General features: G+C 40.2%; 1 protein-coding gene across 1 annotated transcript in view; it reads left to right on the forward strand.

Annotated features, from left to right (window-relative positions):
* The window catches only part of LOC122987804 (inactive phospholipase C-like protein 2), a 48,256-nt gene extending 27,253 nt beyond the window's left edge, over positions 1-21,003 (forward strand). Inside the window, exons 4-7 of the mRNA XM_044359832.1 lie at positions 353-556; positions 8,516-8,591; positions 14,867-14,976; positions 17,042-21,003. Coding sequence (XP_044215767.1) covers positions 353-556; positions 8,516-8,591; positions 14,867-14,976; positions 17,042-17,248 — 597 coding nt within the window. The 3' untranslated portion in view covers positions 17,249-21,003. The remainder of the gene's footprint in view (positions 1-352; positions 557-8,515; positions 8,592-14,866; positions 14,977-17,041) is intronic.
* Positions 21,004-25,562: the final 4,559 nt, after the last annotated feature.

The raw sequence follows: 25,562 nt of genomic DNA on the forward strand, positions 1-25,562 counted from the left end.
ACAGTTTGTCCCTCCGGTTGTTTACGTTGGGTTTAAATTTGGCCTTTCACAGGAAGGCTAGGATTTGCGTGTATGCGTGTGTGTGTGTTCCATTTCCATTTCCATGTGATACTGATGTCAGTCCAAAGAGATCGAGTGTTTACGAGTAGCTAACAAGTGCCAAAAAGGAAAGTTCTCACAGGTAATGAGTGAGCTTCCAGCCACTTCCTTTGGCAGTGTGGGGCTGTGGTTATATATTTAATGCAGATCAATGCCAGACTTAAGCATCAGAGATATGTTTTTTTTGGCATGCCAGTATAACTGCACACAAGCACAGTCTTAATTTCTCTCCTCTCTCTCTCTCTCTCGACAGAATGCCATAGTGTCCTTTAAAGAGCTGTGCGGCCTCTCAGCGGTGGCTAACCTTAAGCAGTGCATCTTGGCCCTTTCTCCTCGCCTGACTGGATCCGACAACAGCCCCCTTCTGGTGTTCAACCTCATTGACCAGTACCCTACCTTGGAGCCCCAAGGCCTGCTACCAGAGGTCCTCAAGAAAGTCGTCACCACTTATGACATGGTGAGTAGTATTCAGGAAGAGTTCATTTGCACAGTAATAACACCCGGAAGCAAAAGTGACACAAGTAGATGAATCAGATAAATTAGCGTAATTAAAAACATTAGAGGAAGAGAAATAAATTATTGATTTGCAAGTGTGAAATAGAAAAGGGGGATTATATATTGAGTCATACAAACCTCTAATAATAATAAAAAGATATAGGCCTACTAGACATCATACCATCTGCAGTGCACAGAGAAAAAACTTATTTTATCAACATATGAACAGTAGTTGAAGGGGGATTTGCAAGTGGTGCTATCTACATTTGTATCTATCTATCTGTCTGTCTATGCATCTATCCATCAAAGGGGAGAAGGAGACATAACTAAACTAACTAGCTTTGACTCCAATCAAATCAATATTTTGGCTTTGCTGGACTTAATGGGGATAAACATAGATGGTTAGGTAATGCCGGAGCTCTGTTAAGTAATAAAATCAATGTTCAGAAGTTATGCAACATGTCACCGAGGCTATTCCCAGACAGCCATTGCCCTTAACACATCCTGTTCTCCTCCATTGATTCTCTGCGCATTATAAGCAAGTCATCTAGCCGGCATTATTTCAGGCAGGAGGCAGAAGCCCCCCTGCAAAATCCACTGGCTAAAGTACAGCAACAAGTGAACTACTTTGAATAATTTTGCATCCATTAAGTTTGTTTTTTGTCAGATTTATTTCCATCCTTTAAGACGTAGCATTATGTCTCCCATTATTTCCACTTACTCTTTATTTATCAAATACAGAGTAAGATATTCACTGCTTAGAATTTCCTCACAGTCTGTTCATGATGAAGTCATTACTGATAAAAACAAACTATCAAGTTCATGTATGGTTCCATAGTTTAGCTTGACTATAAGTCTGCTGTGGCCTCAAAATTATGCATTTTTGACATCTACCCTAACTGCTGCTCAACACTTAAAGTACATGTACAGAGAAAGTAGAACAACATGACACAATGTTTTTGTCAGAACGGGGGGGGGGGGGGGGGGTATGTATTTGTTTGTCCTCACCGTGAATGGGTTTCTGCATTCCTGACACATCCTTTTCTTTCAACACATTTCACTCCTTTGTCTCTCACACATATTAGATTTACATTAGTGTGTTGCCCCCCCTCTTCCTGTGCAGTTTGTCAAGTGGAGTAACATGCGCTTGTGATGCATCTTAAGGAGAAATTAGGTGTGTTTGTTTGGATGCAACAGATCTCCTTGCTATTGTTAATACTAAAGAATTGTTGTCAAATAAAAATGAGACCGCATTCAGATCATATTTCAATTAATTGTTCAGTCCTACAATGCACAGAGAATCTGGCTGTGAAGGGAAACCACAACACAATAAAACGTTTCTGCACCCAACAGTGTTATTTGTATGGTGCATTTCATCCCCTGGGACTCAAAGATGAACATCTGAAAAGGCGGATGATGCCGAAAAGACTCACAAGACACAGAACGATTAAGGTGACCTCTCGGTTCTATTAGGACTCGGATAGGAAGGCTAGGTAATTGGCTCTGATGGAAAGAGCGCAGGGAAAATTGAGTTGGAGGGAAGAAAGGAGAAAATGACGAGTGTTTGGGGACCAAAATCGAATAAATTAAGACCAAGGGCTTAAGAGGTGTGAAGCTGCAGGCCTTGATCACCAACAGAGTGCCAGAGGAGAGCAGGAAGGTTCAGAGCTTGAAGGGGAGCCGACAAGTACAGAGGCATAAATAAAACGAGGAAAAGCAAACATAAAGAGTTGTAATATAAGGTATGGAACAGTACAATTAGAAATGCAGGCACTGTGTCAAAACCCACCACTGGGAGTAACCAGGCTTTCACTTCCTAATTGGTAAAAATAGAATCTGGGTCTCAGTCCCTGCCCATTTGTGTGCTGGGAAAAAGGTGGAGAAGGCAGCATGATGCCAGCATGTGGTCTTAGATAATATGGCCTGATTTCTGTTTTTATTCACAACAAATGTGTTAGGGCACAATCTGTAGATAGAGATGCAAAATCTGTGAAAAGCTGAACCGAGGCGCCTTCAAAACCCATTTATTAGTCATTGTTTTAGTCTGGCAGTAACCCAAAATATTTTTTGTGTCAACGGACTATTATCTGTCTGGATATTTTAATAGCTTTGTAGTCATAATGAAGATCGGTTGGGTTTAAAATATATTCTTCTTTAATGTTACCTCGTTACATGCAGAATTGTATCACTAAGCTAATGTTACCTTAAAATAAAAGAGCATTCGTGTCTTTGTTAAATGCAGATAATAATAATGATAATAAAAGTAAACATACCACTTAGAGGAAGTAGTCTTTAGTGTGCAAGTGGGCACAGTCCACCCACTTACCTTTTAGAATGTGTCCTTAAATACATTTGAGATGCTGTGTCTGTCTGCCACCAAGACAGTAATTTCTTCACCCATCAGGGTAATAATCACAGCGTGCGCGACAGCTCTAAGTGCCGCGACTGCAGCTGTGGAGTGACACAGACAGCCATAATCACTTAGTCATGACTGCCTGTAGCACAACATGGTGATTCACTGGATGAGTTTGTGTAACTGTAACCCCCCCCCCCCCTAAAAAGATAAAGCTGGTGTTATTCCATGTTTTTATTATTGAAATTTAATCTCACTATTTTCTGACTTCGCTGCCATGTCTACATGTGGCCCCGAGCCTCTTGGTTCCTACTGATGAGATGCATCTTAAAATATGAATCACAAATGTATGGTTTAATTTTTACAAAAGGCTTTTCTCAAACAGCTGGGCAATGTAGTTTTTAGAAAAGGTTACTCAAACAGGAGTGAATAGTGCATGAGCTGGGGATTAATACACATTTGGTGTGATAGTGACTACATACAGCTGCAGGACGGTGTATGTTGGATCGACTGAAAATGAACTACAGCGGCCATGGTCATTGTAATGACAGAACATGTCGAAGAGTGCAACAGTGTTGATAATTGTTGTGTTTTTAATAGTTTTTAGATCACAGTTGGCACTATGGCACAGAATAAACTAAATCAGGCTTTGGCTACAAATAAAATAAAACGTAATTGTCAGAGGGAGTAATAATAGTGTTTAAAACCGGTTTTGGTTGAACAAGTCACCTGTGTTTCCGAATGAAGTTTCCATTTATAACATTATCCCTCTTGGCTGTTCCTGACACTTCTTTGCGTGTCCCTCTACTGTCTTTCTCTCTCTTTTTTTCTCTCCGCCCAGACACGGAGCTGGCATGCTCCAGAGATTGATCTCAGGGGCACGATGTTGGTCACTGCTCTTTTCCACAGAGTGGCTTTGTTACACTGAGCTTGAATAACACTGTTTTTCTTTCCTTCCTTTCTGACTTGGCAGCTGAGCAGGGCAGCCTGATTTTGTGACATGCCCTTGTGGTGCACTTAAGTTACTTAGGGAGTGTACAAGCGAATGTACAACTCAATTACAACAATGCTGTATACACAAAGGCCCCAGTACCCAACAGGCACTAATTGAAGTCAAAAGCAGAGCGAACTTTTTAACATCTGAAAGGCTATTTTGGGGTTACAATATACAATATCATCTCCCTCAGATGAAACAATTAAGCTATTATTATAATAGAAGAGAAAGATCCAGATGGTCTTTCAGGCATCCTGTTCACTTACTGGTTATTTACCTGTATCTGTGACAGCCTACATATGCATCATTAACCTCCTGGAACACCACTGTGCCGTCGTCCTTATGTAAGGAAACCAAAGGTTGTTTTTTGCGGTTGTGTGGGGAGGGTGCAGTGTTGGCATTTAATATGTAAATGGCTTTCCAAAGCCTTTGAGCCCATAGATATAAAACACTAGATGCGACAAGATGTCATTACTCACAGGATAACCGTCTGCCATCTTACCTGGGTATTGTTTACTATCGCCACCTATAGGCAGGTAAATAAACTACTAATAATAACTAAAACTACAAAAACTTAGTGAACTAGTTAGGTAACTTTACACTTAACTACAAAGTCACGGACCAGCTGAGTTCTAAGTCAAATGCATGAATAATAACAGTACCAGTTCAGTTCAGTCACTTTATTATCCCAGATGGGAAACTTGACTTGCAGTCAGGGGCACAAGATAAAACAAACAACACAAGTACAAAAATGTTTCCTCTACATGCAATATACAGGACACAATAATACAACAAAACAATCTCTAAAATGCTTAATATATATGATATTGCACAGGGAACAATGGAATTTTTACACCTATTGCTCTTGAACCAGTGAACTCTAAATCTACAGCCTGAGGGAAGAGTTTCAGAGTGATTTGTGTTGTCTAATATAGACCTGGCCTTGCAGAGAACCTGCTGGTCAAAGATAGCCGTTAGGGGGGTCTGTCGGGGTCACCTATCACCTTACCAACCACTTTCACAATATAGCTCAGGTGATTTTTGTCCTTGATGTTCAGGATACCAGACCAAGCAATCATAGAAAACAGAAAAACAGATTCAGGAAATGACTTGTTAAACAAAAACATAATTTTCCTATCTACGTTAAAAGCAACCGACTTCCGAAGGAAGTACAAACATTGCTGTTCCTTCTTACAGATCACATCAGAATTGGCATCAAACTTCAGGTTTTTATCAACAATGGTTCCAAGATATTTATAATGTTCTACAGACTCGATGCCAGTTTCTTTGATGAAGGCCTGAGATGGTTGGTGGGGTTATTTCCTTCTAAAATCAGTGACCATATCCTCGGTCTCCGTGGCGTTTATTAGCAGAAAGGCCTCATCACACCATTTGACAAACTTATCTACCACCGGCCCATGCTCAGATTAATCTTCATGGAGCAGGCTGATAACTGTATCATCAGCGCATTTCAGGATGTCTGTTCCCATGCTGGCTTCTACAGTCATTGGTGTAAAGAATGTAAGGCAAAGGAGACAAGACACAGCCCTGAGGAGAGTCTGTGGAAGACGAGCGCCGTTCTGACAGAAAGCCATTTACTCTCACCCTCTGAGACCTACGTGTTAAAAAAAATCTACAATCCAGACCACAAAATTTCAAGATTAAAATAAATAAGCAATTTCCTAACTAAAATATGTGGCTGGATAGTATTAAATGCGGATGAGAAATCCAAAAATAAAAGTCTGGCATGGGTTTCCAGAACCTTCTAGGTGTTTATACAGGGAGTTGAGTAATGTGATTGAGGCATCCTCTACTCCTATTCCAGCCCTATATGCGAACTGCCTCCCCCACCGTATCCAACAGTTCCCTTTTGACCAGCCTTTCAAATGACTTCATGACCAGTGATGTCAATGCCACTGGTCTGAAGTTTTTAGCTCTGTAGGCGTTCCGCTTTCAGCCACCGTGATGGACAATGGACTTCTTCCAAAACTTTAGAACCCTTCACTCCTCCAGAGACATCCCAAATATATAACAGAACACCTCACAGAGCTGTTCTGAACAATACTTAAGCAGTCTTCCTGTGATACAATCCAGCCCTAGGCTCTTACTTGTCTTATTTTTGTAAGTACTGCCTTAACATCATGAGCATCAAACATCTGGTTTGACTTTGTAAAGGGGGGGGGGGGGGTCTTTGCATATTTCCCTAAGTTCATCTGCAAAGCCATGGGTATCAAATCTTAAATAAAAAGTATTTAGTACTTCAGCTAGGTCTTTGTTGCTGTCATAGCCTGCAATGCTAACTGGCTTGTTTTCAGTTTTTTGCTGCCCTGTCATTTTCCTCATTCCATCCCACGCTGCCTTCAAGTTATTGCTGCATAAATTTTCCTCTAACTTATTTTTATATTGTAACTCAACCCTCTTCATTTCTGCTCTGACCTCTCTGCTTGCCTCTCTTTTTTTTGTCTCATTACCTTAAAGGAGATCCCTATGTTTTCTATCTAACACATTTTTCAGGGATGTAGCAACCCATGGCTTATCAGTAGGGTAAACTTTAACGTGCTTCTTAGGAATGACAGTGTCCTCACAAAATGGAGTACAACTGGATACGGTGTCGGTGAGTTCATTAATATCTGAGACAGAGTCCTTTAAACACACTCGCACGCTCCTCTGAAGTCGCTGACTGTCAGATCCGAGACGGTGTCTGTAGACATGAGCCATGTCTCACTGAAGGCCATAACACTGGCATATCTGAACTCGTGTAGATGGTTTGTGTTTACTTGCAACTCGTCAGTCTTGTTTCTGATCCTTTGAACATTTGCAAGGATCATAGAAAGGAGTGAAATGCACCGCAGTGTCTGATGTTTTAATCGAAGTCGGACGCCTCCTCTTTTCCCTCGTCTCCTCACCTTAGCGGAGTAATGTCTGTCCCGTTCACGAGTCTTGTACCTACAGATCTCCGGGTTTAATCTTGAATGAAAAGCAGATCCATATGCATGCCCACACAGTTTGGGTCATCCCATTGCATTAAGAACTCCCCAAAAAATTCTTGCTGGTTGATGTGGTTGAGGTTTGAAGCTCTGGATGTGATAGAGCCATAAAGTCCATAGTATAACCATGTAAAGTATCTCCTTGATGACTGCTTGCATAAGACGGTCCAGTGTGCACACACACAAACAAAAAGAAACACGGAAAAAACAACTTTAGACGACAAAAACACACAGACACAAACACCTGCTGCAGGTCGCTACAAGAGCAGCTTTCTCGTATGTATATCGGGTATGATGAAGAATTGAGATAGGTTTGCAGTCTCAGAGAAATTGGTGCAGTTGAGATAAAATAGGACCAGACTTTGCAATGCATACAGTAGTTATATTATTGATATGTGAAAATAGGCTATTGCATGTGCATACACGTGTTCACTTGTTTTGAAACAGTGTAACAGCTTAACAGCTAATAGGCATAGTGTTTAAAGATGTTATCGACCAGTGATTAATAGTGTTGTTTTTGTTCCATCCTGTAATCGAAGCTTTCCATAAACATGTATAAAACAAACAGTCATAATTTCGGGGTGTGTGAGAGAAAGAGACAGAGGGAAATATACCTTCGCCTTATGTACAATTTATTTAGGATTACTACATAGAAGATATTGCTTAATGTAGTATATTTGCCATTCAGAATACCAAAGACAGTTCTTACATATTAGGTTAAAGCAACATTGAAAAAAATCAAATCATTCTCTGCAATGTAAATGCACAATTATGAGATTGTCTTCATGATTGAAAACATGATTTGTGCTCTTGGAGCTTTAATAATTATAATTTTACAAGAATCTTTGGTTTTTTGGTTCAATGTAGACAGGCACGGTTGTCTTACGCTCATTACTCTGAATAAAAAACAGCATTGAAAAATAAAAGGGTTATAAAGACAACATAAACCTCTTTCACTATAAGTTCCAATGGCTGATGGCTGCCATATGCTTCCATCCCAGGATGGCAAGTCATTATGACACGTTGCATCTAGAGTTTTATATCTATATTTGAGTCTGTGTCACCATGAGAGTTTTACCAGTCTGCAGATTTTTGTGCACTCAGTTAAGGCTAAGCATAACACAGGAGGAGCTAAAGTTAGCATCTTTCACAACTGTAATCCCACAGTTGTGCTGCGATTCAAAATAACTCAGATGTTAACGTTTATGTTACATGACGTTTTACGTTGTCTTTTCGTAATAAAATGACTGGGAAGAGATGCTTTCAAAACCAAACATCAAGATTGACATTCATATATTTCTCTTTGAAGACAAGGCAGTGTTTCTGCTTGAAAGTTTTTTTACTTTTAATAAAACACCGTGATTGCTCGTGTCTCCTTCCCTCTAATTTTGGCTTTCAAAAAATGCAATTCAGCGACCTCGCCCACCGACGTGCCTGTAATAACAGCTTGTTTTTCTGAGCCCTCCCTGGATAGAAACACCCGGCCACCAGACGGAGACTGCTCCCTGCTTTATTGTGAGATGCTTGTGAGTTTTGCTGATGTGGAAAATAAAAGCAAATATGAACAATATGTTTGTCTCCTTTCAGGTGATCCAGACCAGCAAGGCTCTGCTAGAGAACTACAAAGGGGTGTACGAGAGGATTCTACAAGTCCAAAAAGCAGGTGAGAGACGGTCAGATTGCAAAGGAGAAAAAGCATGAAAGTTTGTATTTTCCTGACAGAATTAGCCATCAGTATACATAGTTTGTTGCAGCCACTCCATCTCTCTGAAGCCACAAACACAGATCACCCAATCTGAAATCAGGTAGAACTGATTAGACATATTTGCATAAGTAGAATTACCATTTGATTCATGTTCAAGTATGTGATCCAGGCACTGTTTTCCTTTTTGAAAAGCTGCGGTTCAGACAGAGGTGTTTAATTCACACCAGTAACAGCCTCTCTGCTGTTTTCTAATTACAAGGTTTGGTTTAAGGTTCAGAGAGAGATGAGTAGGTGGAGTCACCACCTAGCGCTGGAGCAACATCAAAGCTAACAGATGGCACCCCATCTATAGGGTTTCTCCACCAGACACTCCATACCAGTTAGACCATCATATGTGTATTTAATGTGTCTATCCAGTCCTGGCCTTCTAGTCTTTTGTAACATGACGACTTAAAAGGGAAAATTGCATATATAGTAGAAATGTGCAATTACTTTTTTTTTTTAAATTGGTGCCTTATGAGTAGAGAAAACTGAGAAAAGGCCTGTAGATTCCCCCACACTGCTCTTAAAGGGGAAATCCTACAACAACCAGAAGGAATCATAACACAAATGACTTTCTGTAGTCAGTAACGTTAAAGTGGATCAATGCAAACTGCATAGTGCTGCTGGATGCAGCCTCAAGTTACAGGTAACACTCACCGGGCACCAGTCGACGCCCCCCGTCCAGCTGCAGGCGCCTCTCTCTCTCTCTCTCTCTTGGCCGCCGTTGTTACAGCTCCCGTGGTCGCATCCTCCTCCATCTTTTAGTCTGATTCCACAGCCTCATAAGTTGTTGTAGTTACGCCGCATCTCTGCTCTGACATTATATCGTAAAGCTAGTTGTTTGTTTGTGTCAGTCTGTTGTCAAGGAGAAACTCAGCAAGCCAGGCTGTGGCTGTAACATCGCTCTGGTGGTCGCTTCCTCTTCCAGATTGTTGTGTCTGATATCATATCTTCATATCTGTGCTAATGCAGCCTCATATCATAGCAACCAGTTTTCTAAATAAACTGATAAGTATGTTGAGTATCCTGAGTCCATATTGTTTGTTTTGTTTTTTATAGATCGGGCTCATTTAACTTCTCTCCTCTCATTGTGCCCGAACACACAGAGCACACATGTGTGAAATATTATTATATTGATTACATTATAAATATTACACATATGCATGTACGCATTACACGTGACAGTTGATCATGCAGAGCATCAGGGAGGAGTCGGAGCGTTGTTCTTCAGTTACATCAAAGAAACGTAGGCGGTAAATATTTACTTATTTGCTGCTGGATTATGTAGCTTGGCTATACTCTCTACTGCATGCTTCTCTATAATGGATGGTCGGTATTAATATTTTAGGGGATGAATGAATGTGGCACTGGTAGTTATGTTTGAGGCCTATAATAAGTTAACTTCAATAAAACATCTAGCATTTTAATAATGCTTTATGTTTCTTTGACAACACCGACAACATACATGTTGCTAAGCAGAGTATCCTCATGCTCGCGCGTATCAGAGAGAGCTTAAAGTGATGTTGGTGTCGGTCTCAGGTCGAGTTCTGCTGAAACATTGCAGACTTTTGTCGGGCTGGGGGCCGGGCGAGGGCTAGAGAGTTTTTGGCCAGTTCAGAGCTCTGCTCCAAAGTTGTGATGACACGTTTCGCGTCCCCCCCGGCAGACTTTTGCTGGCAAATGAGTGTAAAGTGTGTGCAGGCAACATGGAAGGAAGTTAAAAATAGTTTATTTGTATACACTACCCAGTAATGATACAATGCTGGTTGAAAATGGGCAAAGTTTCCCTTTTAATGTGACCAGGAGTGAGGTTCGGGCTTTTCTGGGAAGCAAAGTTTGATTGGCAGGTCATCAGTGAAGGCTCAGGAGGGGAAAATATTAGGATAGGATGCTGCTCAGTGTTATCAGTGCTCCGGTTCTTTTCAGAGGTCAGTCTTTAATCTGCCACAATTCTTGTTTTATGAAAGTGTTGCAACCTACATCAACAAATGGGTAAAACCTGTTAATAAGAAGAAATTCAATTTTGACAGTAATGAGCTTCATAATGTAGCACTTTTTTTTTTTTTTGCAACGAATTCCATCTAAGTTGCACAGAAGGCTAATTTATCACCGAGCGCGCCTGCTGGAAGCTCTAAGTGAGAGTGGAAGGGAGGAAAGACGGACCATCATTACCGAGGCTCGGCTTTATTGGTTTCCAGATGGATGACTTATAAAATATTCATCGTCTATTGTCTTGGCACATCAGAGAAGAGGAGGAGTGCGTCTTTTTTAACGAATCAAAGGCTTCCTTTGTTTTTTTTTCCTCGGTAGTTTTCAGTTCAACCACCTTCCAGCCCTTAACAATCACCAGTCAGTAGCTTCGGGATAACGACGTGCTTGAACTCACCGGCATCAGAAAGACTCTTGAAGCTTCTGCTCAGATCCGCACAGCTTGAAACTTTATGTTGTCCGTTTCCTGTTTGGCTCAGATTCAGCAGTAGATGTGCGAAACTTTTTTTTTAAATAGCTACTGTCTGGAATTAATAAAGTCAACATGACCCTGTTTCACCTGCACAGCCTTAGTTTGCCTTTTCAACCGCTTTGCTGCCCAACTTCTACCTGTTGCCTCAGCACATACTCTCACTTTCAGTCAAATAATTTTAGTTTCGAGTTCAAACCTGAAAGTGTTTAAGCCTGAACACAATGTTTTTGGTTCTCTCTTTTTACTTCATGTGTGCAAAATAGCATTCCAAGTTCCCTTCTAGGGCAGATAACACTCCGTTTCATAAGTTTCAGCGCATTTAGAAACAACAGGATCTGATGTAACTCTTTTTTTTTTTTTTTTTTGTGCCAGCCCTTATTGATGAATGCCTTGTCAGAGTGAATCATTCTTTTATATGAAACAATAGTCAAATGAATAGCAGGGGAAAAGCGCTCAAGCAGACCAAACCCCTTTTTTTTCTCAAAAGCTTCCACAGAAGCTTTGTGAGGCTTTTGGTCTCAGAGCGCCATTATATATCATTATCTAAAATCAGCTGGAGAAAATTCAACAGCCAACAATCGCAAAGTAGGACACAACAGATGGCAAACTGATGAACTTGAACACTGATTTATGTTCCATCCTGAACTGACATCATTTCATCCCAGTGGTGTGTGTGTGTATGTGTCTGTGCATGTGGGTGCACTCATGTACATGTTTGTATTTCAGTGTGTGCAGCGTGGTTTCGTGTACTTCCGTGTACCGCGTAGAAACTGGGTCAGTACAAACCCAATTCCCTCTTTACAGCGAGCAGAACGCTCGAGCAGCAACAGCTATTAAACTTGTGAATAATCCATCACATCAGCTTAGACAGGACCTACATTCTCCTTTAAATAAAAAAAAAACACAAAACAAAACAGCAAAGCAGCGTCACAGTCAGGTGTTTGCAGCTCAAACATGGATGTCAGTCCCCTCAGCAGACACTCACTTAGCTTCCTATTAGCATTCGGGGCGGCTGGACGGCTGAACTCGCCGCAGACTAACAAGACCAGTACAAGATGATGTTCTTAAATGCCAAGTGCAAAACTATGGTATTCAGCCGCACAGAGCGGAGCTGCGGTGACATTTTGCAGAAAATACAAAGCAAAGAGCCGATGTTTGTGTCACACATGGTTACAGTACCTTTTTAATGTAGATCAAACAGTCTTAACAAGATCTTTCTCCTTTAGCTTTGCTCATTCAGTATTTAGGGCGGTGCGTTACTATTCTTAATTATTGATTCCATATTTTATTCTGGGTTTTAATGCTTTGTTTGGTCTGAAATATTTGACTTTGTGTACTTTGTGTTACTTTGGTTCCACATGACAGGTTCTATAGAAAATAGTTGGAGCAAGTGTTTGGATTTTCATAAAATCATCAGTCATTAAATAAAACATGTTAATATTTCACTGGATCCAGCTTCTCAAATGTGTTATATATGATAGTAAACTGAATGTCGGAGCTTTTGGACTGTTGTTCTGACCAAACAAGCACTTTGAAGACATCACATCAGGCTCTGAGAAACAATTTCTTTTCGTAGACTAAACGGTTAGTCAATTAATCAGTAATGAAAATAATTGGTAGATGCAGCCCTAGTTGTCATTATTATTAATCAATCATGGTTTGCAGCTTTCCCTTAGTCACGCATGTCTGATAACGCGCTTTATTGATGGCATTCTGCGGTCTCTGTAGATATAATTATCTCTCGTTGAAAGAATGATCAATTATCAGTCCGATGAATGATTCAGGTCAGGCTCCTCTGATCTGTCACACCCACACTGTAGCTCTCTTACACGTCTCTGCGAGACACGAGAGCATCAGCCTTTTATTGTACATTCGCCGTCTTGCAGCATTACCTCACAAGGACCAGGAGTCTGAAATGCCTCGCTAAGAATGAGCTTCCCCCTTTTCTTGCCTGCCAGACTCCATAAAATGTTGCTAGGCAACCTCCAGTGTGAGTTAACTGTGTGTGTGTGTGTGTGTGTGTGTGTGTGTGTGTGTGTGTGTGTGTGTGAGAGAGATAGAGGAAGCTGTGCACCTTCTCCAGCACAGTCATGATTCATGTGCACAGCAGCAGCAGCAGCTCTGTAGTTACAAAATAACAACCTGAAATTGAAGAGAGAAATCATTTTAAGTGTCAGTCAGAATTAGTTACTAATTAGTTGGTTTAAAAAAAAAAAAGTGCATTTGTGGTTTAGAAGCAGAGATGTTGTGTCTGGTTCAAAGACAATAAATGTGTCAGGATCTGTCAGTAAATCCTGTCAGTTGTTTGAGGACGTATTCACGCCTGAGGTCTGGTAACAGACTTCTATCCTCAGCTGAGAGGCTCTAAAACAGCCCCGACCCACACCTATTATGGCAATTTCACACGAATGGGGTCTCTCTCTCTCTCTCTCTCTCGCACGCGTGCATGCCACGTATCCATGGCAACAGCACCAACAGGGGCCAGGAAAGACTCCGGCTGATATCAGCGCTTGAAGCGGAAACGTGTGAGTTCTCGGTAGGAGTTTCCCATCGCAGAAGTGTGTTAAAGTGTTACGTTCTTATCGCATCGTAGGAACTCTGCTCTTTCTCTCTTTCGCTGTAATTTAGCTCACAGAGCGGGTCGCCTGTTGCTGCAGAGTCAGTGCAGCACTGTAAAGCAAACTCAACATTAAACATGTCCTTACTCAGACCCAGTCATGCAAAAAGGAAAAAAAAAAAAAAGAAAGGGAGAGGAAAAGGAGGAGGAGGTGGGAAAGCTCCTCGGGAGACAAATCCTTCCTCTGTTCGCTGCCTTGATGCTAATCCACAGTGAAAGAACGTCATGTCTGTCTGCCTACACTGCGTCTCTCCTCTGCCTTTCTCTCTGTTTCCGGGGCTCGTTTCTTTTTCCTTCTCATCCTGCCACACCGCTTCCTTCAACCCTGCGTTTTGTTTTCTTCTCTTCCTTTGAGTTATCTTGCCTTTTTGTTTCTGCCTCATTTTTTTTTTTTTTTCCATTTGGAGGCTCTTTTTTTTCATCAATTCTCCTTTTTTTTTTTTTTTTTTTGCCTACTCTTGACATCCCATCAGCATCTCGTTGAGATGTGTCAGCGTGCTTTACCCTCCACTTACTAACATTTCACTTCAGGATATAGATTTCATATTTATGAGTGTGAATCAAAGCATCGCTGAAGGAGGGAATACATCCTCAGCTCACTGTTCCTGGTCGACAGGGACAACAGGATGGAAATAAATGCAACACAATAAGATGCATCAGCCTTTCTTTGCCGTCCAATAACCAACGCTTGCTGAATAATAATGAATTTTATCAAATTTCATCAAATTTGCCTCTCATAAAATAGTGAGAACAACTTGAATTTGAACTGAATTTGTTCACAGCTATTTTTTTTTTGTAAGACTTGACATGCAGCGCACATGCAATAAGATCTAGTGTCCCACACTGCAGACATACAGTAAGGAGAGAGGAATTCTTCTCTGCTGCCAGTAAAGGTCTGCACTTCCACAAACTGCACCCATCCGCTACAGGAGCAGTCTGGGAAATGTTGACATGTCACGATCTTTGCTCTAATGTGTTTCCTCACAGTGACAACAGGCTTAGCGCCCAGTCATCCTCCAGACTCCAGTCACCTCACAGCTGCTCTTCTGTTTCACAAACCGCTATGAATTCCAACCTGAAAGACTCTCCTCTCTTCTCTCTCTCTCCTTTCAGCGATGGAATTTCACGAGAACCTCTACGACTTGGCCGTGAAGGAAGGGTTGAAGGGCAGGAAGCTGCACAAGGCGGTGGAGAGCTTCACGTGGAACATCACTATACTGAAGGTGCGATTTTCATTCACAGCAAGGAGGGAGAACACTGGTGACTACTGTGCTCTTCTGATATGTAACACCCTCTTTGTTTCTGTTTGAGTAGCGTAAAGTCGCCACTTTGCACACTGTAATTTGAAATGGTTACATCTCACATGCCTGCAACACACACACACACACACAGGTGGATATAGAGGTCAGGGTCAGAGCCCTCGAGCCGTTTTTCCTATGAACGTTTTTATAGGTAAAATGTGGCTTGTAATAATAACATTTTGGAAACGCAAGAACGAGTGTTGCATAGTTAGTTAGTAGCATCTGCCTTCTCTCCTCCGTTTCTAAACAAACTATGCTAACCGTTGCCTTCAGGGCGAAGGAACATGTTAGCCAGTGCAGCGGTGTGGCTCACTGATGTGTTTTTGGGCAACAACTGTCTACGACACAGAGGAATAAGATATGAAAGACAAATTCAACTCTCAAATTTTACTGATTTCTAGAGAGTTACTTTATTTCTTAAGACACAAAATGTCCATATATACAAAGAACCGTGTGAAGCATGTCAAACAGTCTCTACTGAAGGAAAGTTTATTATACTTTGACCACTTCCTGTTCATATTCCTGTCAGGTAATCAGAAACATTGTTTTTTGCTGTAACCTGTCTATATGGATGAAACCAATTTCACAATATTGGTCAGAATTGTTTCAATATCAAATTATATTTAATGCAAAATTGTTCATTAATTCATTTTTTATTAGTTTGTAATGACAATTATTTGGAATCAATCTAAAAATGCAATTTTGATTATATTTAAATAGTGATATTGATTTGTGAAACACTCACACACAGTATGATGTCATCAGTATAGAAGTTGATCGGTGGTTGATGCCGTCCAAAGAGCTGAACAAAACATGATCAGATGAAAATAAACACTAAATAAAAAAGTTTGATGACGAAAATAAGCAATAGCAGTAAGTGGGAGAAAAATTAAACAAAACAGTTATCATAATACAATAAAACATTAACAATGATACCAGTAAAGTTTTATTTCAAAGTAAAAGCCACATTAAAAAGAAAGGTCTTCAATTTCTTTTAAAAAATACAGAGGAAGTTTAATAAGAAAGTTTATTTATATATCACTCATCAGAACCAGAGATTACAAAGTGCTTTACAAGAAACAAAATGAAAACACAAACACAACCAACCACATGCAGACAAATGTTACCAAATTGAATAAGACAATAAGGCAAAAATAGATTTTCAGAAGCAATATTAAAAAAAAATAAACCAAACATTTAAAATTAAATATTGAAAAGTGATTATTCTAAAGCCTTTCAAAAGAAACGTGTTTTCAGAAGCAATTTAAAAGAAGATACTGATGAAGAATCATAATGACTTATAACAGGGCTCAGGCCTGTTAATTAGGGAAATCTGCTACACTGAATTAAATTTAGGATTAATGAAGAACCTTCTGATGAGCTTCTGTAACAGGTGAACTGTCAAACTGAGTCTGATGAGACTGATGTTTGTTTGTATGCAGGAAGTGAGATTCTTTCTACAGTCAACTCGGACTTATTTATCTCTGGTGAATCACTAGTCTGTCTTGTCGAAGCCGCTGTGCAACTCATGTATTTATCACGCCTTTTCATTTCAACCTCCACTGCCGGCACAAGGGGTAATTATTGATGAATAACCTTCTGCATATTTATTTGTGGCATTTGCACGTGTTAATTAAGATAACCTCACTAGTAGCTCAGCTATAATTTATACTTTGTCCCCAGTTGAGCCGAGCAGGAGCGTAACTGCTGCAAAATTCATTGTGTGGTTCATTATCTGTTTAATCTGGGGCTCTGCTTCTATGGATCTTATTGTTGGCAGGCGTACTAGTATATAGACTGGAGATTTTTAATGATCATTAAAAGTACATCAAGGTATCTGACTGAAGGATGTGAAGATTGAAAAATGGCTGCGATCCAAAAAAGCTTTGTATTCTGTACAAAAAGGTCTTAAAAGTCCTTTTCATACATGGAGTACACGACATTATTGGCTTCATCTAGCTGTTAAAGTAATGTCTTTACCCCTCAGGGCCAGGCAGACCTACTGAAGCACGCCAGGAGTGAAGTCCAGGAGAACCTCAAGCAGATCCACTACGCCGCGCTCACCTGTAACCTGAGTAAAGGAGGCGCGGCGGGCAGCTCCTCCGGGTCCTCCGAGTCCAAGAGCAGACGTAGCCTGGAGGCCATTCCTGAGAAGGCCACTGCGGAGGAGGAGCTCACTGACGAGGACAACTAAAAGACCTACAAAAACCCCGGTGCTCTTCTAGCACCCACGTTCAGACCTCTTCTCTGTTCCTGCCTCCTGAGTTCAAAAAAACCCAAAGCTCTCTCTTCTTCTTCCATCCTTAACCACTGCGTGTCTTTACCCTGGCATCATTGCTCCACACACACACACACACTTACCTGTGATTCCCACATTCCATCGAGAACATTTCTACATCCCAAGCACAGCTGTAACTTCTCACAGACTTCAATAAAACGCCACCACTATCCCAGGGACACATCCTAACCCAGTTCAGATCACAGAACACTCTCGATATAGGTTTTTTTCAAGTCTTAACATGTTCAGGTGTCGTACTGAAAGCTGGAAACATTAGCTTCACATCAGATGCTGACTTGCCATTTATAGGCATACGTAATATTTACTAAAAATCTTAACATCCTGCAAAAAAATTGAAAGAGCGAATATGTAGAAATGCTGGTAGTATAATGCCTTTAATAGTTATTGGCCCCACACTTAAATCAGTCACTTTCCCGATCGTGAAACTCTTTATCTACAGTTTAGATTACAGCAGTTTGTTGCTCTTCATTCCTCTGACAGTGTTTCTCATTTCCTGGGTGAGCTGGGAGAGCCGAGTGAACGACCAGCCACGTTTAAGACACTGACTTACTGCTCAGAGACGGTGCACTTCTACTCAGCAGACCCGAGGAGACAAAAAAAAAAAAAGAAAAAAAAAAAAAAAGCCCTTGGATTGTTGTAAGAGATTTCTTAAAGCACAATTTTTGGAGCTATGAATGTAAAAGGACCGAAGGAGCGATTTGAAGGAAACGCAAAGTAAGAAAAAGGGGAGAAAAGGTGATCATTGAGAGTAGAGTTGTTTACAATACTGAACTTGTCCATGTTCTTGTCTGCCAAAATAGTATAATATACTATGTGTATATATGGAGTTTCCTGTTACCTTTTTTCTGCAGAGTGCATCATTTTATTATTGTATACTTGGAAATAAGATTTATTTTATAAAAGATATATGAACATGTCTGTGGAAAAAACAACAAAGTTTTATTCACCTGTAGATATCTGATAACGAGGGGTCATCACTAGGAAAGTGGCCTCCGAGTTTCCCCCACCACCCACCCCCCCTCCCCCAGCGGAGAGGCTCATACATGTGGAGACAGAAGGACAAATAAGAGAATGTATTCATACCGTTTGTTGTGTGCAAACAAACAGCAAAGTCTCAAAAATCACAACCAGCATTTGCATGAGAAGGAGCCACAACTGGATGCTGATAACAACAACAACAAAAAAAAACAAAACAGTTTGGACGTTGACACATTTTCGTATCTTAACATTTCATTCGGGGGATATTTAAGGCCTTTATTTTTGTGGCATGGTCCTCCAATTTCAAGAGTTTACTCACATTATGCTCTGAGTACCATGTATTTCACCAAAAAAATTTCACAGGTTACATTTTCTTCTAAAAGTCTGCAACCCATAAAAAGTGACTGTTTTGATAAAAAAGAAAAAATTTCCAGGTGTGCTCCCAACCACTTCCCAGCTCCGTCTGGTTTGAGAACTCATTCCTTTGTTTATTCGTAATCATTCGGTTGAGTTATTTCACCGACTCCATTGGACGCATCTCACAGGAAAGCGACGTGATACGACTGGATTGCAGACTTTGAACGGGAGGGTCATGTATAAAAATAAAGACTATGATTCAATTTTAATTGTGCAGTCAAAGCTGTTAACTCGTATAAAGATGTGTTTCCTTGTCCAGTATTTACGGGCTTTGCTGTGTTTTCATCTCGCAGTCAGTCACTGTTCAATGCCAAGCGCAGATCGTCTGTTTAAAGTATTTCTCACTTCCAGTACTTCGGGATCCTGTTTGAGTCCAGCTGTGTGGGATTAACACGTTTTGGACAACTTGAGTGGTTCCTGTCCTGCCCTACAAATCAAATGACTCATGACATCCCTTCGTTAGAATTCAAACTCAGGTCTGGTGAGATAGTTGAAAAGGATGTTAACTTCAGAGTAATAATAGCTTCATAACCATCTCTGTTGATAAAGTAGTGTTTAATCCACATTTCCCCTGTGATTTAATTGTGCCTCATTACTGCTAACTAAAAACCTACTCCGTCAGCTGACGAGTAGGAAGTGAGAAGCCTTCACCACATGCTGCTTCAATAATTTCCTTGCTTGCAATTCATTTAACAGTCCATAATTGTGTCTTTTAACCCAAAATCTTAGATTTAATCTTAGATTAGAAAACGAGTTATATTAATTTACTTCTCTACTGATTGGACAAAGAATACCTGGAAAATTAATATAATCTTAACATGATCTGTGAAAATCTGTCTTGTAAAAGCTGAATGATTGGAGGAAAATTACAGTTTTTCTGACCGTTATTTTCTGTACTTTTGTTCTACATAGTTGTAAAAAAGAATATGACTGCACTCAGCACAATTACAATCTCTCTATAAGGGTAGAATCACACTGAATGATGCAGTTGCTTGTTGCTGAGGAGCTGAGAAAAGTCAACTTCTAAGTAAACTCATCCAGTTCTCAATGGAAAAACTATATTGGCATCATTTATTTCCTGATAACAGCTACATACTGCAGTTTTGGTAATATTGACAAACTGCTGGTAAGCGACACCTGACGATTAGAGCTGCAACAATGAGTCTAGACAGAAAATTAATCAACTGCAATTATTTTGATAATCAATTAATTGTGTCAGTACCAACAAGTCTCTGGTTCCAGCTTCTTAAACGTGAGAAATTAGCTGTTTTTCTTTGACATATGTAGCAGTCAACTGAATATCTTAAGATTCTGGGATGTTGTTGGGACTAAACAAGCAAATCAAAAGGTCACTGCAGGGTCTAAGTAATTACTTTTCAGACCAAACGATTAATCGAGAAAACAATTGGTAGAATAATCGACAATAAAATAATCTTTAGTTGCAGCCTTACTGACAGCTGTGCACTGTTTGAGGTAACGTTAAGCCTCACAGCTCAAAATGCAGGTCTAGATTCAGAGTTTCAAGCTTAAAACGATGATATGATGTGAAGTTGCACAGAGCGGTATGTCCTCTTCAAACAAAACCTCTTCAGCTGAGTAAATAATAAAGACTCTGCACGCAGGGAGCAACAGCAAGAGTTCCTTTTCTGTTGTTTGCCAACTCACTAAATGAACGTAAATTACAGCAACAGTCACAGTTACAGCCGGTGAAATCAACAGTCGCCGACCTCAACTTTCACCTGTTTCAGCTTGTTAAGACACGTTATGTAAGTTATAATTAAAATCGCAGCTCTTCCCCTCTTTAACACTGTGATTTCAATTACGAAACAGTACATTGTTCAGCCATATGTAGAAACTATAACCAAAAAGAAGAAAAAAGCACAGAAGAAAAAACTTAATCATTAGCCTTAAAAAAAAAACATGAACATATTTCTTATTCTCATGACACCAGGCAGTTGGACTGTGACATGAAGCTCAAGTGTTTTTTTGTTTGTTTGTTTTAAATGTCTGTCTGCAGCTTTTTATTTTTCCCCTCAGTGCTCAAAATGTGCTCTTTGGTTTTGTCCACTCCTCCTCCGGATCGCACGACAAGACAAAAAAAAAACAAAAAAACATCTCTGAATTTCAGTGCTGTGACAGTCGACGTATTTATAATTGTTGAGAGGATGAAAAAAAAAAAGAAACATTTCAACTGTATTCCAGTCTCATCTCTTTATCTGTCAAATCCAAAAGAATAAAAAAAAAAAAAAAACCCTCTGAATAAACAATGTTGGATAGATCATGTGTCTGATGTGTTGTGTAAATCTAAGTAATGTTCTGTTTTTCCATCACTTTGCCTCCTAATCTGACATAAAGTCTCAGCACGTACTCTCGCGCAGCAAACAGATTTCGTCCAGGTCACACCAGCGGCTCGTTCCCGAGCAGTAGTTACATCCCGTGAAATCCCATCATCTGCTCTCTTACTGCCCACTGATTAGCTCTCCCCTCCCTGCAGCAAACCGGGTCGATGCTCCACCCGGCCTCCGCTCTTCAACTCTCCTCCCTTCAGGCTGCACAATGTTGGACTGACCTTCCCGCTCCGGTCAGCGCTGCTTGTTACTCCCCGTTTCCCCATTGTTGGCTGCTGTGAAAAGTAATTCAAATCCCAGCTACTCACAGAGTCACTTTGTTTCCTTTCCACTTGCTCTTACTGAAAGAATAAGAAAATCACTCTTGGGTAAAATGTCACTCTCGGGTCGAAGGAATATTTCAGCTATTTTTCTTCCTTTCAAGTCAGAATATTGGTTTCTAATCCAGCTATTAAACCTCAAACCTCCCACTGCTTTTATTCCAAAGAACCGAACAGATTTAACCCTTAATGCAAATATATATATATGTATTAGTCATGTTTGCTGAATGGTATTATTCATTTTCAAGGACAGAGACTATTCCTGACTTTCCCAGCTGTTTTTCCAAAGCTGGAGGAGCGCAGGCATCAGTATTGATTAGCTCCCTGTGTGTTGAGTGGAGCAGAAAGTGCCTGGGGAAATAAAGCATCAGCTCGCTCCCAGATAGATCTGCTTCCAGCATGCACACGCAGAGGTTACAAGCAAAAGCAGGCAGGGTTTTTTTTTTTACGAACATGCCAGCTGTGTAGTTACTGGCCAGCACACATAAACTTTATTTATACAAAGAGTTTTAAAGAGCTAAAAAGCTTTTGCACAGTGTAAATTGTATTTAGGGCCCCCCCGACTGTAAAAGCTGGATCATCATTTGACTGTAATCCAGAGCAGTCAAGAGATTTGCTGAGCAATTATGAATTTGTGCTTTAAAAAGGTACATTGTTAAGATAGATGTCCAGTTCTAACTGGAACATTAATTGGATCATTGTGGGGCTGATTTTAAAATGGATCTTGTGGTCAAAGTGGGACGTCTTAAAGGACCAGTATGTAAGATTTAAAGGGATTGACAGGCAGAAATGGAACATAATATTCATAAGTATGTTTAAATTAGTGTATAATCATCTGAAAATGGGAATTGTTTCAAGGATTGGACATTCAAACAACAGTCATCTCAATGTTTAACCTGCAACTGACCCACTTTCTTTTTTTATCAATCTGCACATCACTTTTTTTTTTTTTTTTAAACTGCCAGCAGCCAGTGTAAATTGAAAAAAAATATATATCTATATATGGGAGTTAGCCTTTATGACCTCTCCTCTTATCTGCAGTTAAAAGCCTACCTGTCGTATCACTGACTGATAAGCCGTACAAACAATACTGTTCCTGCCGCTCTATTGCCTCAACAGACGGCTCTGCAATCAGCTAAATGCATGTAAGGAACATGTAAACTGACCAGAATGGCCCTCTAATGCACTCTTTAAAGAGCTTTTTGACGAGCGTTAGCGTGTCACAGAATGTTGATACAGTAAAATGGATTTTATGATCCGCAGGAGAGTTACAACTGAGGGTTTCTGTTTGCGCTTTTCAAGCCGTTGATTGCTCTCATTGGGAATCATTAAACATTGTTCTATGATGCCAGTGTTGCAGGTCTTTCTTAAATGTTACTTAGTTTTTAAAAACAAATGACTCTTTCTGTGCGCCATTTAGTTAACAAATCATTCCGTGTAGCTAGAAGTGAGAGGTAGGCTTTTTTCCCAAGCACTACATCACCTGAGAATGCAATTATACTGGCGGTTCTGATGTCAAAACATACTGTACGCCTAAATGAGTCAAACTTGGGTGTTCAAGATTGTATGAAAGCAGACAGCATTATCATCATTTGAAGGTTTGAGTTCTAAAAATCGCAGAGGAAAAACAGCTTGAGCGTCATTGTGGAGGGTTTCAACAGTAAACATTGTCTGGAATAAATCAGACAGCAGACAAGGCCGCTGCAAGGACTCTCGCATTCCCAAAAGTAAGCAAACGGCAGCGCAGTAAAGATGAATGGACGGACGGATGGACGGGTCTGGTCCTGAGAATTGTGTGTGGACTTAAATCATTGTCTGCATGTTTACAGCGGAGTGGTGGCACTCAAATGAGCTGTGTGGAATATGTTTGGACAAGATGTAAAACAAAAGGCCGCGCAGCAGCATGCTCTCAGTAAAGATGCTTTTGTGTTTAGATGATCTCACTGTATCCTGTGGTAGATCCACCGCTGGCAGAACTGTGCGTGTCACTGCTGCTGGTGTTGGTGGTGCCTGCGGTTCTCTGCAGGCAAATAGGGGATGATACACCATGACAGCCTCCAGATACCTTTTACAGATGAGGTCACAAATAGAGTAAAGGTCAGTGAATGCATCACACTCAAACTGCGTCCGTCCTTCTCACTAACACCCCGCTTCTTGTCCTCTTCCTCGCTCGTTCCCTCGGGTTATTGATCCTCCGTCCCTTCCGTCGAACACACCATTCTCATCTCAGATACGTGGCCTGCATTTGGCCTCATAAGCCAGGAGTGAAATGACATTTAAGTCCGGCAGCAAGTCCGTGTGAAAGTGTACGATGTCGCCATTGACCTGCAGGGCGTGTCTGTAGGGTATATCGTCAAAATAATGGAAAACGATAGCATAAGCCACATTTTCCTAAGGTAAAATAATTAGGCAGCCCTGAAGTTATTTATTTCTTTAACAGGAAAAAACTGCAAAGCAATGTTAAACATCTGCTGTGAGCCTGACTCAGTTTTTTCAGCAGATTATTTTTCTTAATCATCTTTTAGTCTATAAAATATCAAAAAATAATGAAAAATGCCTGTTATAATCTCTCAGAGTCCAAGGTGGCTTCCTCAAATTCATGGTTTTACCCAACTATCAGTCCACAACCCAATGATACTCAGTTTACTATCATATATGACAAAGAAAAGCACCAAATCTTCACAACTGATAAGCTGAAATAGTAGAATGTTCAGCATTTTTTGCTTGATAAATGACTGAAATAATTAAGTCTTCATCAATATAGTTGCCAATTAATTATTTGTCAATCAGCTAATCAATTAATTTAACTGTAGACTGAAACAAAACATTACAAAAATCCAGAGAAGTAAATAAAAACATGTGGAGTCACTACTGCTGAAAGTGAATCTACAGAAAACTAATCAACGTCAATTTTGATTAACAATTAAATTATGATGAAAATAATCTATTAAGGAATAAGATTGGCAGTCTACAGCCGTGCTAGTGGCTCGGTGAGGCTGTACTTGGGCACAGCTATACTTTGAGCTAAACGCTAACATTAGCATGCTAACAAACTCACAATGTCAATGCTAAAATGCTGATGCAAAGCAGATAAAATGTTCACCATGTTCGCCATCTAATTTTAGCGTACACGCGATGTATAGCTGAGGCAGATGGGAATGATTCCATTTTGTTTTGCAAGTGTGATGTCAAAATACAAGGAACTGGATAGTTTGAATTTTAGACGCGATGATAACGCTCACTTAATGAATCACCAAAGTTGTTACAATTCATCCTGAGGGGGACATAAATATCTGAACCAAATTTCATGGTAATCCATCTAATAGTTGTTGAGAAATTTCAACAAAGTCACAAATGTGACCTCATGGCTCAAACTGATTTGCTGCTTTTCTCTGATTTATATCCCTGAAAATTGAAAATCTTTGGGTTTCGGACTGTTGGTTGAACGATATAAGCGATTTGAAGATGTCACGTTGGGATCTTTTGTTGAAATTGTGATTGACATTTGACATTTTACAAACTAGTTGATTAATCGAAAACCTAATCGACTGATTAATTCATAATAAAGCAATGCTCAGGTTTATTCAAGCATTAATGTCACAGCTGTCAAAGCAGATGAATATATGATTGTCTGTGGTTGTTACTGGTTTATTATCCGTTTTCTGCAACTACTGAAAATAACCCCAAAAGGTTTTATGGGTATGAAGAGACAGATGCTGACATGTGATACGCAGCGGTTCATCATGGTAGAAAAGCCACACATGACACAGAGAGTAGAGGTCGTGTGGAGTGATGCCTCTCATAAATCACACTGCCCCTGGTGGTATCTACACATGCAGATACTTCTGTTTTGAGATATCGGCTCCACTCAAGTACCACAGAGGTCAAAGAAAATGTGTTAGTGGTGCTCAAACAATGATATTTCTAAAAACTCAACAGCAAAGCATCTTCCAGAACAATGACCTAGTAACTAAAAACAAACCACAGACCTCAGTTGTCTTTGAAAAAACCATTTAAAAAGGATAAGAAGTTGTGAAAATGGTCCACAGTGAGGTCTGTTGATCCAGTGTAACCAAGACATTGTTTCTGGAAACACATGTTACTGTTTAGTCTTTTAAATGTTTTCAATGTTTTGAGGACCAAAAT

The sequence above is a fragment of the Thunnus albacares genome, chromosome 8 (genome assembly GCF_914725855.1).
Source record: "Thunnus albacares chromosome 8, fThuAlb1.1, whole genome shotgun sequence".
NCBI lineage: Eukaryota > Metazoa > Chordata > Actinopteri > Scombriformes > Scombridae > Thunnus > Thunnus albacares.